General features: G+C 55.0%; 1 protein-coding gene and 1 long non-coding RNA gene across 6 annotated transcripts in view; one reads left to right on the forward strand and one right to left on the reverse strand.

Annotated features, from left to right (window-relative positions):
* LOC104556903 (gap junction gamma-1 protein) overlaps positions 1-12,430 on the forward strand; it is a 33,652-nt gene that overhangs the window by 19,248 nt on the left and 1,974 nt on the right. For 2 of the 5 annotated variants that reach the window (XM_062016734.1, XM_062016733.1), the window contains exons 3-4: positions 316-391; positions 1,095-4,771. In XM_062016734.1, the coding sequence (XP_061872718.1) occupies positions 1,114-2,295 (1,182 nt within the window). In that variant the 5' untranslated portion in view covers positions 316-391; positions 1,095-1,113 and the 3' untranslated portion in view covers positions 2,296-4,771. Of the gene's footprint in view, positions 1-315; positions 392-1,094; positions 4,772-12,430 lie in introns of those variants that run through there. The other 3 variants (XM_062016735.1, XM_062016736.1, XR_009820727.1) reach the window with 2 other exon arrangements.
* Positions 10,273-12,064, reverse strand: LOC133628552 (uncharacterized). The gene is made up of 2 exons (XR_009820743.1): positions 11,832-12,064; positions 10,273-11,682 (listed from the first exon to the last, which is right to left on the reverse strand). It is a non-coding gene; the product is annotated as an uncharacterized LOC133628552 (long non-coding RNA).

A 12,430-nucleotide genomic window follows, 5' to 3' on the forward strand; every position in this document is an offset into this window, starting at 1 on the left:
TGGTTGAGGCCAAGATCGTGCGCTCAGGCTTTAAGAGGGCTTGGCCACCTCTGGCAGCTTTAGTTATGTTTAGGACGTTAAGTGGGATCTATTTGTACTGTTCGTGGTGTGACGTCACCAGCAGAGCCCAGCAAATTTCACAGGAGCTTGGCTTTCAGCCCACTGTGTTTTGGAGGTTTCAGCCTGAAATGTACATGTTTTCATTAGCACTGGCAATACAGAGCAGCTGGGACTTTCTCCTCTGCTCAGGAGCAGCTTTGGGAGCAGGTTCTGTTTGTGGAATGGTGCCTAACTCCTGCTTCTCCTCATTTGTAGCAGACTTCTCAAAAGCCTGCGGAAGAGACGTAGGATCTTCCAGCAGATCCTGGCAGCTGGAGTCTCCCGATAACAGGTGATGCTACAGAGATGGTGTGTGCTGGTTGTGAAGTTCCTACAGAGCTTCCTCGCTCTCTCGGTTGAATGTTTGTAACACTTGTGCCCAGATGGCCACAAGGCCAATGCCATCCTGGTTTGTGTCAGAAATAGTGTGGCCAGCAGGACCAGGGCAGTGATTGTCCCCCTGTGCTGGGCCCTGTGGAGGCTGCAGCTTGAATGTTTGGCTTTGGACCCTTCGCTACAAGAGGGACATTGGGGGACTGGAGCACAGGGTGCTGGGAAGGGGCTTAGGGAATGGGAGTGCTCAGCCTGGAGGAGGCTGAGGGGAGACAGGAGCGCTCTGCCACTCCCTGAGAGGAGGCTGAGAGGAGGAGCAGCGGCCATCTTTGCTCCCAAGTCACAAGCAACAGGATGAGAAGAAACAGGCTCAAGTTGCCCCAGAGGAAGATGAGATTGGAGCTGAGGCAGAACTGAGAGTTTCCCTGAGAGGGTTGTCAGCCCCTGTGCCAGGCTGCCCAGGGAGCTGGGAGAGTGCCTGGCCCTGGAGGGATCCCAAAGCCGTGGAGCTGAGGTCCTGAGGGCCAGGGGTCAGTGCTGGGCTGGGGATCAGACTCAAGGATTTTAAAGGTCTTTTCCAACCTCGATGATTCTGTGATTGTGTGATTTGGGATCGAGCTGATCAACTCATACATATTTGAGGGGTTGGTTTGGTTTTTTAGATAAAGTCACCTGACCACCATGAGTTGGAGTTTCCTGACCCGTCTGTTAGAGGAGATCCACAATCACTCCACCTTCGTTGGCAAAATCTGGCTGTCGGTGCTGATCGTGTTCCGGATCGTCCTGACTGCTGTGGGAGGAGAGTCCATCTACTATGACGAGCAGAGCAAGTTTGTGTGCAACACGGAGCAGCCGGGCTGCGAAAACGTCTGCTACGACGCTTTCGCTCCTCTTTCCCACGTGAGGTTCTGGGTGTTCCAGATCATCCTCATCGCCACCCCCTCCGTCATGTACCTGGGCTACGCCATCCACAAGATCGCCCGGATGGTGGAGCACAGCGAAGCCGACCGAAGGCTCCGGGGCAAGAGCTTCTCCATGCGCTGGAAACAGCACCGCGGCTTGGAGGAGGCGGAGGAGGACCACGAGGAAGACCCCATGATGTACCCAGAAATGGAGCTGGAAAGCGAACGAGAGAACAAGGAGCAGGCGGCGCCCAGCAAGGCCAAGCATGACGGCCGGCGGCGCATCCGTGAGGACGGGCTCATGAAGATTTACGTGCTGCAGCTCCTGGCCAGGGCCACATTCGAGGTAGGCTTCCTGGTGGGGCAGTACCTGCTGTACGGCTTCGAGGTGAGCCCCGTGTTCGTGTGCAGCAGGAAGCCCTGCCCGCACAAGATCGATTGTTTCATTTCGAGGCCGACCGAAAAGACCATTTTCCTGCTCATCATGTACGGGGTGAGCTGCATGTGTTTGCTGCTGAACGTCTGGGAGATGCTGCACTTGGGATTCGGCACCATCCGGGACACATTGAACAACAAGAGGAAGGAGCTGGAGGACTCTGGGACCTACAACTACCCCTTCACCTGGAACACGCCGTCGGCCCCTCCCGGCTACAACATCGCAGTCAAGCCCGAGCAGATGCAATACACCGAGCTGTCCAACGCCAAGATGGCCTACAAGCAGAACAAAGCCAACATAGCTCAGGAGCAGCAGTACGGGAGCAACGAGGAAAACATCCCTGCTGACCTGGAAAACCTGCAGAGGGAAATCAAGGTGGCTCAGGAGCGCCTGGACCTCGCCATCCAGGCGTACAACAACCAGAACAACCCCGGCGGCTCCAGAGAGAAGAGGCCCAAAGCGGGCTCAAACAAAAGCAGTGCCAGCAGCAAGTCAGGGGATGGGAAGAACTCTGTCTGGATTTAGCATTGGCTGAGTTTGTTATCTCCTGTGGGGTTTTTGTGCTCCTAGTTTCCCGTAACCAGCAACCCTTGAATAATGGCTTCCACTGAGTAAATATTTGACTCTGCTTATTTTCAGGGATACCGTCGGCTAGTGACCCAACCTCTCAGAGAGGGTTTATACGCATATACTAGGACTAGAGGACTTTATTCTTCTGTCTTCCAAGTCAGGAGACGAGCAGGTACATTTAAATCATTCTCATTGAAGGGTTTATGCTGTATGTACAGTGTGACAGTACATTTATTATGCACAACATTTTGTATTTGTACACCGGGTCTCCGACCTTCCCCTTTTTTGTATTAAGGAGGAGAAAGCAGTGGGGAGCTGTTGGCATCTCGTTAGTTTTGTCACTGTGCTCTGCAGCTTCGTCGTCGTTCTTCCTTCTCTGAAAGGTGAAACTTTCTATGCTGCATTCCAGAAGTGCCTTGAAGGTGCAGATGGCCCCCAGCAGCCTCTGCTCGGCCAGGCGCCCGCGGGCAGAGGTTCCCACACAGCTCTTCATGGTGCTCTTCACCCTGTCTTTGGCAAAAATGACGTGCTGCCTGGGAAATGGAAGTGCCAGGCTCCGGCTACTGTGTGCTGCAGGCTAGAGGGGAAGTGTCTATGTGTCAGAGAGAACTTGTGTTCAGAGTAAGAGCTCCAGCTGCAACACTGAGAGGGCTCAGACCTCCCTGCAAGCTTTATGCAACAGGAGGGGAGAGAGGCTTCCAACTCCTGTAAAACATCCAGACCAGAAGTAACTAGAAACAACTGGATTCGGTGGTTGCCCTTGTTTGTGTGATATCAATGGGAAGAGATGGTTCTGAGGCCTGTTGTTACACAACACCCCGCTCCCCCAGGGCATGAGGTTGTTCTGATACCTTTTGAGTAAGCTTTCCGTCTTCTCCAAAGTAATCCCTTCAGATGGAGTCACGAGGGCTGTGTGGAGCAGCAGCCTTCCTCCCCCAGCCAGGAGAGGCTGGCTGTCTGCAGGAGTTTGCCCAGTATCAATGATGCTGCCTTAGTCCAGACCCCTCTCCCCCGTGACGTCCGAGGGGGTTAGTTCAGATGGAGCAGTGTGTATCATTCTGCTTGAGAGACCAGTCAAATTTGGCATTCCGTGGTTTTGGCATTAGACTTGACTTTATAATTAGCAGGAGGATGCAGTAGTTGCTGCCTTTGGCGGTGTCTTTTTGGCACAGAGGCGCGTTCGTGTTTGAGAGACGCTGATAAATGTCTGTGCTCTTCGCTGCTGTTTGTGAGCGATTCAGGACCTTGCTCTGCTCTCTTTTCTGTTAGGTTGTTGTGACTTTGACCTATGCTGGGGGCCTGTTTCAAGCGAGGCTGTTCTGTTTGGGGGCTACCTCAGCCCTTTGCGCCCTCGTGGCAGCCTGGGCAGGGGCAGGGCTGGGGGGCCGGGCTCCGTAACCCCTGCTCCCTTCCCAGCCCGCAGCGTCCAAGCCTGGGCCTTGTGTCCTAGGGGTGATCCAAGCACGTGCTTGCAGTTATCCTCCACCCCAAACACTTGCTGAAAATGGGTATTTAGCTGTTTTTAAAAGCTGAAGTGGGCTTGTGGGCACGGGACTAGCAGCGTGGGGTGAGAGGGAGTTCAGGAGTGGTGCTCCTTGGCTGAAAGGGGAGGCTGAGGGGAAACCTCTGCCTGGGGCTGGGCAGGGAGGCTCTGCCAGCAGAGAGGGAGCTGGGTGGAAAACACCTTGTCTGAGAGCACCAGGGAGAGACGTTGGGAGGCTGGAGGTCAGCGTGGTGGTTGCAGTGCACCCATTGTGTCTGACACTGGGGGGTTCTCCCCAGCTTCCCCAGAGGGTTACGTGGCCCTGTGCCCTTCGCCGTGGTTTCAGAGTGGCCTTTCACCAGCCCAATGGGCAAGAAGTGAAAATCCTTTCCCCTCTGCTGCTCTCTGCACAAGCTGTGGCAATTTCTTATTAAAAGACCCAGGTTCATGGCAGCAGTTTCCCTGTGGTCTGTGTTCATGACCTGAGCCCTTCCTGCTCCAAGCTGTCTCCTCAGGTCAGCCCCCGAGCTGTGGTCGCCCCGGGCTGTGCCCCGTTAGGGAGTGAGGTGTGTGGATTGTCCCAACCCCTGAACCCATCCCCAAAAGACAAAGTGACGGAGCTGTTTCTGTTTTCTGGTTTGTTTTCATTTGAATTGTGTATCAAGTGCATATTTTCTTTGAGGCTGGGTGTTTTCAGTAGAGGATGTCTGTTAAAGCTCTGCGTGTTCCTGTGTGTGACTGTCTCCTCGGTTTCAAGGCACGGGGCCGGGTTGTTCCTTTTGAAGAAATGATACATGCATTACTTTACAATGCTCTTGCTCTGGCTTCATGTAGGCCATGCTGAAATAAACGTTCAGAAGAGACTTTTGGACAAAAGACCCTACACTGACCCTCTCTTGGGTTTGTCTTGTCGTTCTCTGGTTTGGGATGCGGCTGGGAAAAGAAATAACCGATTAAATCCAGTGGATTCCTCCAGTCTGAGTGAGATGGCTCCTTCTTTCCAGCACGGGTGAGAGAGGCAGAGGGGGGATGTTGTAATGATCTGCCTTGGAGCCACAGCTTGGAATTGTTGTATGTTTGACCTTGTTGAGTGGAATGAAAGAGCTCCCGTGCTCTTCTGCATGTGAATTGCTCTTCAGTGACAGGAGCAATTGCCTTAAACAAAGAAAAATCTATAAACTTTGCAGTCAGACCTTGGGAAGGGTGAAAACGGGGGAATCTGCATTTCTGCATATGAATGAGCATGCTGCTCCTGTCCAGTGAACTGTGCAGCATTAGCTGGCCTCATTTAGCTGCCGTTCGCAGGCACATACGGGCACTGGCTGCTCCTTCCAGAGCTGGCAGCTGAGTGGCAGCTGTGGGGCCCTCACAAAAGGTGGCTACTGTGTCTGGCCTGTGCTGTCCCTGCAGCCCAGAGCCCACCTCTGCCTTGGGCCTGTGTCTCAGGGGGCCTGGAGGGCGTGGTTGTGCCCTGCAGCTGGATTCAGTGGTGTGTGCTTGGGGTGAAAAGTTGTTTGTTCGGAGGTGAGGGAGAAAGCAGCCCTGTGGCCAGGGGCTCTACCAACACATTTGCAGCAGGGAAGTCTGAAATGCTTCAGGCATTTAACCAGGACTGAAAAGGGGGTTTGGTGGCACTGCTCTTTCCATTTCCTGAGAAGCAGTGTGAGGGGAGCCATCCCAGCCTGGCTGCATTTGGTCCTGTGCTCAGATGCCAGCCAGGAACAGAAGCTGAGGCTAAAGCCAGCTCAAGGCAGCTGCCCTGGGCAAGGGTCAGGGCAGCCAGGCCATGGGGATTTGCCCCTGGGGATCTGCCCGTGGGGATGCTGCTCAGGGTGCTGCCCGTGGCCTCCAGCTGCTGCTCCCACAGGGTGCACACAGCTCCCAGGGCTCCTGGGTCACATCTGCCAGCCCTGTGCAGGGTGTGAGGAGCCTCTCCCACAGCACCACGTGCCTGGACTGATCCCAGCTGATCCTTTGTGCCTCTGGGCAGCTTCACTTCATTTTCCTCGGCTGGAAAGTGAGGGTGACACGACTGACGTGGTGCCAGGTATTCAAGTGCAACACCATCCTGTCTGTGGAGCAGCGTCTCTGTTGGAAGCACAGGGGGTGATGTCATTGGCATTGCACATTCCTGCCTGTAGTTTAGCCACAGTCTTGTAGCAGCTACATCTTACTTAAAGCTTCATTTGTTAGCATTTCAAGAGCTGTTGGGACTCACAGCCACGAGGCTGCTCAGGGCAGGAGCAGGAGCTGAGCAGGAGCTCGGCAGGAGCGGGTGCTCTTGGTGGAGGGTCATGAGCTGAGCCTGATCCCTGTGGGTCAACTGCTGTACTTTGCAAATGACACTGCAATGGGCCTGTTGGCACGAGGTAAATTACAGTTTGCCGTTAATGATGTTATTAGGTGTAACCTGCTCTCCTACAGCAGCAGGGAAAGGAGCTGGGGGCTTCTGCCCCCTGGGGGCTTGCTGTGCATTTTCTATCTGTCAGATGAGGCTTCAAATATCAGCTCAGCATTGCTTGGGAAATGACATTTTGTTTTCTACAGCCTGACATTATCATTGTTGTGTCAATTCCCTGTTGGTATCTGGTGAAAAATGCCATAGAAGTGGGGTTTAAAGGCACCTGGCCAATGCTCTTGGGTGCTGGGGGGATGGCTGTTGTACACTTTGCTGTCCTCCTGCCTTTTCATTTTTGCATTGAATGGGATGTTCTGGTTTTTATTTGGCTGAGCTGAGGTGAGGTGAGGTGAGGTGAGGTGAGGTGAGGTGAGGTGAGGTGAGGTGAGGTACCTCCTCACCTTTGGCTCCCAGTGCCCTGGCTTTCTCCCTCATTTGGCCTGTAACACCTGAATTTCAATGTGATGACTCCTCTCCCTTTCTGTTACTGGTTGGTAGCAGTGTTCCTTGTTGGCTGTCCCCTGAAGCTGTGTCACAGTGCTGAGCACATGGCTGTGTGTGCTGCGTCCCATCCCAGAAGCGCTGTCGTGGTGCCTCGTGGGGCTCCTGCCTGTGTTTGGGGTTGGGCTGGAGGTGCAAGGGGGGGGATAAAGCTGTGGAAACAGCGAGTGACTGAGAGAAATGTGTATGTTGTCTGTGGGTTTTAAGAGAGGAAAGGGACACCCCCCAAAAATGGTGTACTTGATTAATTATGTGTAGTGCTAATTGAAGTCCAGAGGTCTGTTTGCAGGTACCCTGGGTGCTTTACAAAGCTCACTGGCCTGTCAGAGGTGCAGTCCTTTGGAAGGAGCTGCTTTCCTCTGAGCTGAGGGTGACCCTGCCCAGGGCGAGCCCTTCCCCTGACGTGTGAGGCATGAATCACAAAATGGGGCTGATGAGTCAACTCTGTGTGTGTGTCTGTGGTAAGAAACTCATTAGTGTTTCAGAAGGACTTGGAGGCAGCTGCTGAGAAGTCAGTCAGTCAGAGTCCATCAGCTGCCTGCTACATCTCTGTGGGCCTGTGGCTGGCACACACTCTGTGGGGAGATGAACACACTCCCTGGGAACGTTTCCTCCTTGTTCTCCATGAGAAGGGAACCAGCTTCTCTCATGGCAATACAAGCTGCTGCAAAGGCTCTGAAATGAGGTGGAGAGAGACGTGCAGCGAAGATCCCTGACAGCTGGGGATGGATCAGCCTGGTGCATTTGGTGCTGAGATATGTGACCCAGACAAGGGGAGCATGAAATGTAAATCTTCTGGCCATCAGGGCCAGGGAAGAAGTGGTTTGCCCAGCTGAGACGGTTATTTTCACAGGCCGGTGAGTGCCCAGGAGCTGTGCCAGGGCTGGGAGCAGAGGGGAATGGCTGGGCTGGAGGGCAGGAGGAGCTAGCTGTGCTTCTCAGTCTTTAAACCAGGATCTTCTGGTATTGTGATATATTGATTATATTGATATTTTCATTGATTTATATGTTTTCCCCCACAAATATCAAATGCACTAATGGAATTTGCAAGTAGCAGAGCAGTGCTTTGGCAGCTGGTGAAGGTTGGGAGACAGGAGCTGCTGTGGCCCTGGGCTGGCCTGGGGGTGTGTGTTCCCCCTCCCAGAGCAGAACTGCTGCTCAGGGTGAAGTGTGAGCAGCACCACCCCAGTTGTTCCATCTCTCTGCAGGTGCTGCCTGACCTCAAGCAGGTGAAAGGGAAGTTTGAGATACTTCCAGTCCCATAAAGAGATGGTGGCCAGAATTGCTTCTGTCTAAAATAGGTAAGAATAGGGATTGGTGAGGACTTGTAGTGTGGCTGAGCAGCTGCCAGGTCACCTGCAGCAAGCCAGGGGAGGGCACAAGGGAGGACACGTGTCCAGGAGCCTGGCAGCACTGAGAAACTTCTACACTGAGGAAAGAGATGCAGTCCTGTTGAGTAGCCTGGGGGAGGCTGTGCTGCTCTGCACCCTTGCCATGGCACAGGGTGCTGCAGGGCTCCTACACTGCTCTGCAGGTACAAAATAGCCACCTTGCCTGAAATGATAGAAGGGTGGAGAGAGATAGAGGGCAAGTGGTTTACATGTTGGGTCACCTAAAATGTGGAGGCTGGAGTGAGGTGGGGGTTGGTCTCTGCTCCCCAGTAACAAGTGACGTGACAAGAGGAAATGGCCTCAAGTTGCCCCAGGGGAGGCTGAGATTGGAGCTGAGGCAGAACTGTTTCCCTGAGAGGGGTGTCAGCCCCTGTGCCAGGCTGCCCAGGGAGTGCCCAGCCCTGGAGGGATCACAAAGCTGAGGTGCTGAGGGCCAGGGGTGCTGGGCTGGGCAGGGTGAGGGCAGGGTTGGGACTCCAGGAGCTGAAAGGGTTTTTGCAAACAAAACTGTTCTATGAATGTATGATTTCCAAGAGAGCTCAAGCTACCTGCAGTTTCCTTCATCAGCATGTCTGTTAAATCCCCCTGCCACAGGGTATTTCTCTCCTGCAGAATGGGGCAGGGAGGGCAGTTCCTGGGGCCATCAGGGATATGCCACCCAGCTGGGAAAGGAAATTCTGCTCTAATGGGTGTCTCCAAAATCAGCTTTTTCCTCACTTACTGCCCTTCCTTGCTGACTGCTGGCCAGAGCAGGACTGTGGCTCTTACATAATGACCCCCTTGGTTTTTTAAACAACAGCACTAATTTGTGATACTCTGCAAGGCTGAAGCTGCTGCATTTCCTATTGGTGGGCATAGGCTGGTGTCCAGCAAGGGAAGAGAAGATCCTTGTTAGGAGAGGAGATCCCAGAAACAGGGCAGCAGCCAGAGTGGGGGAATCATTAAGCAGAGTGCTCTGCCCTGGAGTGCCACAGGCCTGGAGAGCACAGACCCTGAGAGACTTCAGAGCTAATTTAATAAATTGCTACAAATTTAAATCCTCAAGAAAGACTGGGAAGAAAAACTCAGAGAAAGGGAGCCTTTGCCAGTTTAACTCCATGCTCCCTGGCTCCTGCTGGTTAACCTGAGCTGATGAGGGTTTAACCTCTGGTTGGTGATCCCACCGAGCTCGGTGCCTGCCCTCCCTCCCTGCTCCAGCTGTGCTGACAAGGGCAAATGGGCCCCCTGGGGATCGACAATGAAGTTCTGCTGCCCAGGCTTTGAACTGCTGAGCTGTCAGACGTGCTGCACCCGTCCTGCCACCCCATCTCTGCCCAGGCTTTGAACTGCTGAGCTGTCAGACGTGCTGCACCCATCCTGCCACCCCATCTCTGCCCAGGCTAAAGCAGAAATGGAAACTCGGGGCTTGGAGCTGGAAAAGACCTACAAGGCAATGTCCTGGCAAGCAGGAGATTGCTCCTAAAGGGGCTTGGAAATGATTTTGCACAGCCTAGACATGCCAGACCCAAGGAACTGGGTTTCCCCCTTGACCCTAGGACACTGTCACCTTCCCCCAGACCCAGCAGCTACACAACCTAAGTTAAAGCACACTGAAGCCCTCAGTCACCTTTCTAGGCCACTGCCCATCTTCTGGGCTCCCCAAAATCCTCCCTTCCCTGTTCACACCCCTCCAGCCCCTGAGAGCTCAGGGGAGCAGCTACCAACACAGGGGGCCCCAGGCAGCTCCTCCTGGGCCCAGCTGCCCCCCTGTTCCCTGGGACCATTGCTCCAGTTCCTCAGCCCAGCTTGGAGGCTCAGCTCCTCTCTTTTTCCTTCCCCCCTGACTTTTGGGGCCCACTGCTGTTGTGTGTGTGTATGGGGGAGGGCTGAAGCAGCCTCATGTGCTTGTGTTGGTAGCAGAGCCAGCTGCCCTTGGGAGCCCCTTCACCCACACCTGGTGACCCACACAGAGCTTGGAAAAGTGACTTGGGGGTGACATGTGTCTGGTTTGAGTGCAGGCTTGGGAAGTCTGGGGGTTTTGCTCTCGGGGGCTCCTCATTGCCATTAGAAGTTGAAGTCAGAGCTTCCAAACCCCCTTGCTCTCTAACATTCCTCACTGCCAGTGGGAAGTTAGGTGCGGCTGGGTAAGGATGCCGAAATGAAGCCTCAGTCACACAGGATTGGGATGAAGCAGGGATTCTTTATTGCAGTGCTGGGGCACAGGGGCAAAAGCACACTCCTCTGATACATTAAAACATGACTATTCAATGCCTGACCATAGACACAGCTATTCCAGGAAACAGCCACTGAATTCTACAGTTGTTACTGATTTGCTGAGGTGATTTGTTATCACTGGTGGGACAACACTCTGCTCACTCAGTTACATCTTGAGCATCTGCTGGTCTTACCTTGGGCATTCTGTTTCTAGACAATGCTTTGTCTGACAGAGCCACAAGGCCTTGGGAAACATCAACAGTCTCAAACAACACACACAGCTTCAGTGGGATCAGCCCTAAGGAAACTGACATGAAGTAATGCAGCAGCTCAGTTTCAGTCCAGGCAGTGGTGTCTGGAGTGGGTCGGCAGAAGGTCTCAGCTCTGCCATCCTCCTGCTGGCCTAAAGGCAGGATGATACTCAGCTTTCCCAGGCAAAGGCTTCAGACACTGGGTATCACCGAGTGTCGGCTCGTGGGAGGCAGCAGCCTGGCACCTGGGTGTGCTCACCACAGCCTCCTGTGTTTGCAAAGCTGCCACAAGCACTGGCCAGCAGTGCTGGGAGCCTTGGGCCTGGCCCCTTCCAGCTGACAGCTCCCTCTGCTCCCAAAAGCTGGCCCAGGAGCTGGAAGCCCTCAGCCTCCCTGTGCTGAGGCACCCTGCCGCTCCCGTGGGGCTGCCCACGCCGCAGCCCCGGCCTCAGCCACGCGCTGGGACGCCGTCAGGGCTTCCAGCCCTGGGCACACCCCAGCAGCCAAGTCTGCCTCCTCAGATTATAGCTGAAGAGTCACCGCCAGATGGCCAGGCTTCGGCAGCCAGAGGAGCTGAGGCACGTCAGGGTCAAGGCACAGAGCGAGAGCTGGCTGCTTGTGTCCTTGGTTTTGCTAATAACGAGGGATCTGCCTTTATTGCTGCCCATGGCAGGTTTGGGGCTGGTGGGATCCACCCTGAGGGGCTGGGCTGGCAGGATCCACCCCAGATCCCTGCCCCTATTCTCCCACCTGTGACTGTCCAGCCTTGGGACAGACCTTTGGGGAACAACCTCAGGCAAGACATGGAACATGAGACAGAGCAGTAAAAGCAGGATGACTGGAATCTCCCACGGGTGCTCAGAATCCTCCAAGGCTGCTGTAATCTGCCATGAGGAGAAAGGAGAGGTGAAAAGGAAGAGAAAGCATCCCCTCTGTGCCCTCCCCAGAGACTGGGTGAGATCACTGAGAGGAAAAGCCCACGGGATGGGAGTGCCAACAATGCTGCCCAGACACACCAGCCCAGCCCCAGAACCAATATAACCAACACAACCGCATCATACGGTGTCAGCAGCCAGTACAACACAATCACGGTCTCCGTCCCTCTCCCAGAGGTGATAAACAGCACTGCAGGGAACACACAGCAGGTCAGAGTTCGTGTAACACCAGCACATAAACGGAGGAGCCAGCCTTGTGACCAGCTGCCTTGCTTAACTCGTACAAGACACCAGTGTAACACCTTTGTTCCAGCACATTCTGGGCAGATCTGTCCTTACCCCAACGCTTCGTGCCCCACGCTGGGTACCAAAAAGGACTGTCATGGCTTCAAACCAGCCAGCACCAAGCGACCCGCGCCGCTGCTCCCCAGCTCAGCAGACCCCGGAGGAAAGGGCAAAGCTTTGCCAGGCAGTGGACGAGCAGGAGAGGAGAACAAAGAGCAGAGGGAGGAAGGAAGGAAGGAGCCGCCCGCTGTCGCCGCTCACCGCTGGGTCCCGACGGCACAGCCACAGCCCCGCAACGCGCCGCGACCCTCCGGCCGCGACCCTCTTATAGCGCGCGGATCACATGGGCGGCCCCTTCCCCGCCCCCGAGCGTTAACCCCATCCCTGCCGGAGCCACGGCACAGGCAGGGAGCGTTAAAGGAGCCGCAGCAGCTTGTGCGGGAGCGAAGCGTGTGCCTTTGGGCACTGCACCCTCCCGCTCCCGGAGCTTTCGTGGTCCTGGGGAGCCGGTCAAGGAGCATCTCCCTTGGGCTGGCCCTTTGTCCTCAGGCCGCGTCCTCCTGGCTCGGGGCCGGAGTCCGGACGTCCCTGGAGCATCCCGGAGCATGCCCTGAGCCGGGAGAGCCCTCTCGTGGCCGCTGTGACGGGAGCCG

This window comes from Colius striatus, chromosome W, assembly GCF_028858725.1.
Source record: "Colius striatus isolate bColStr4 chromosome W, bColStr4.1.hap1, whole genome shotgun sequence".
NCBI lineage: Eukaryota > Metazoa > Chordata > Aves > Coliiformes > Coliidae > Colius > Colius striatus.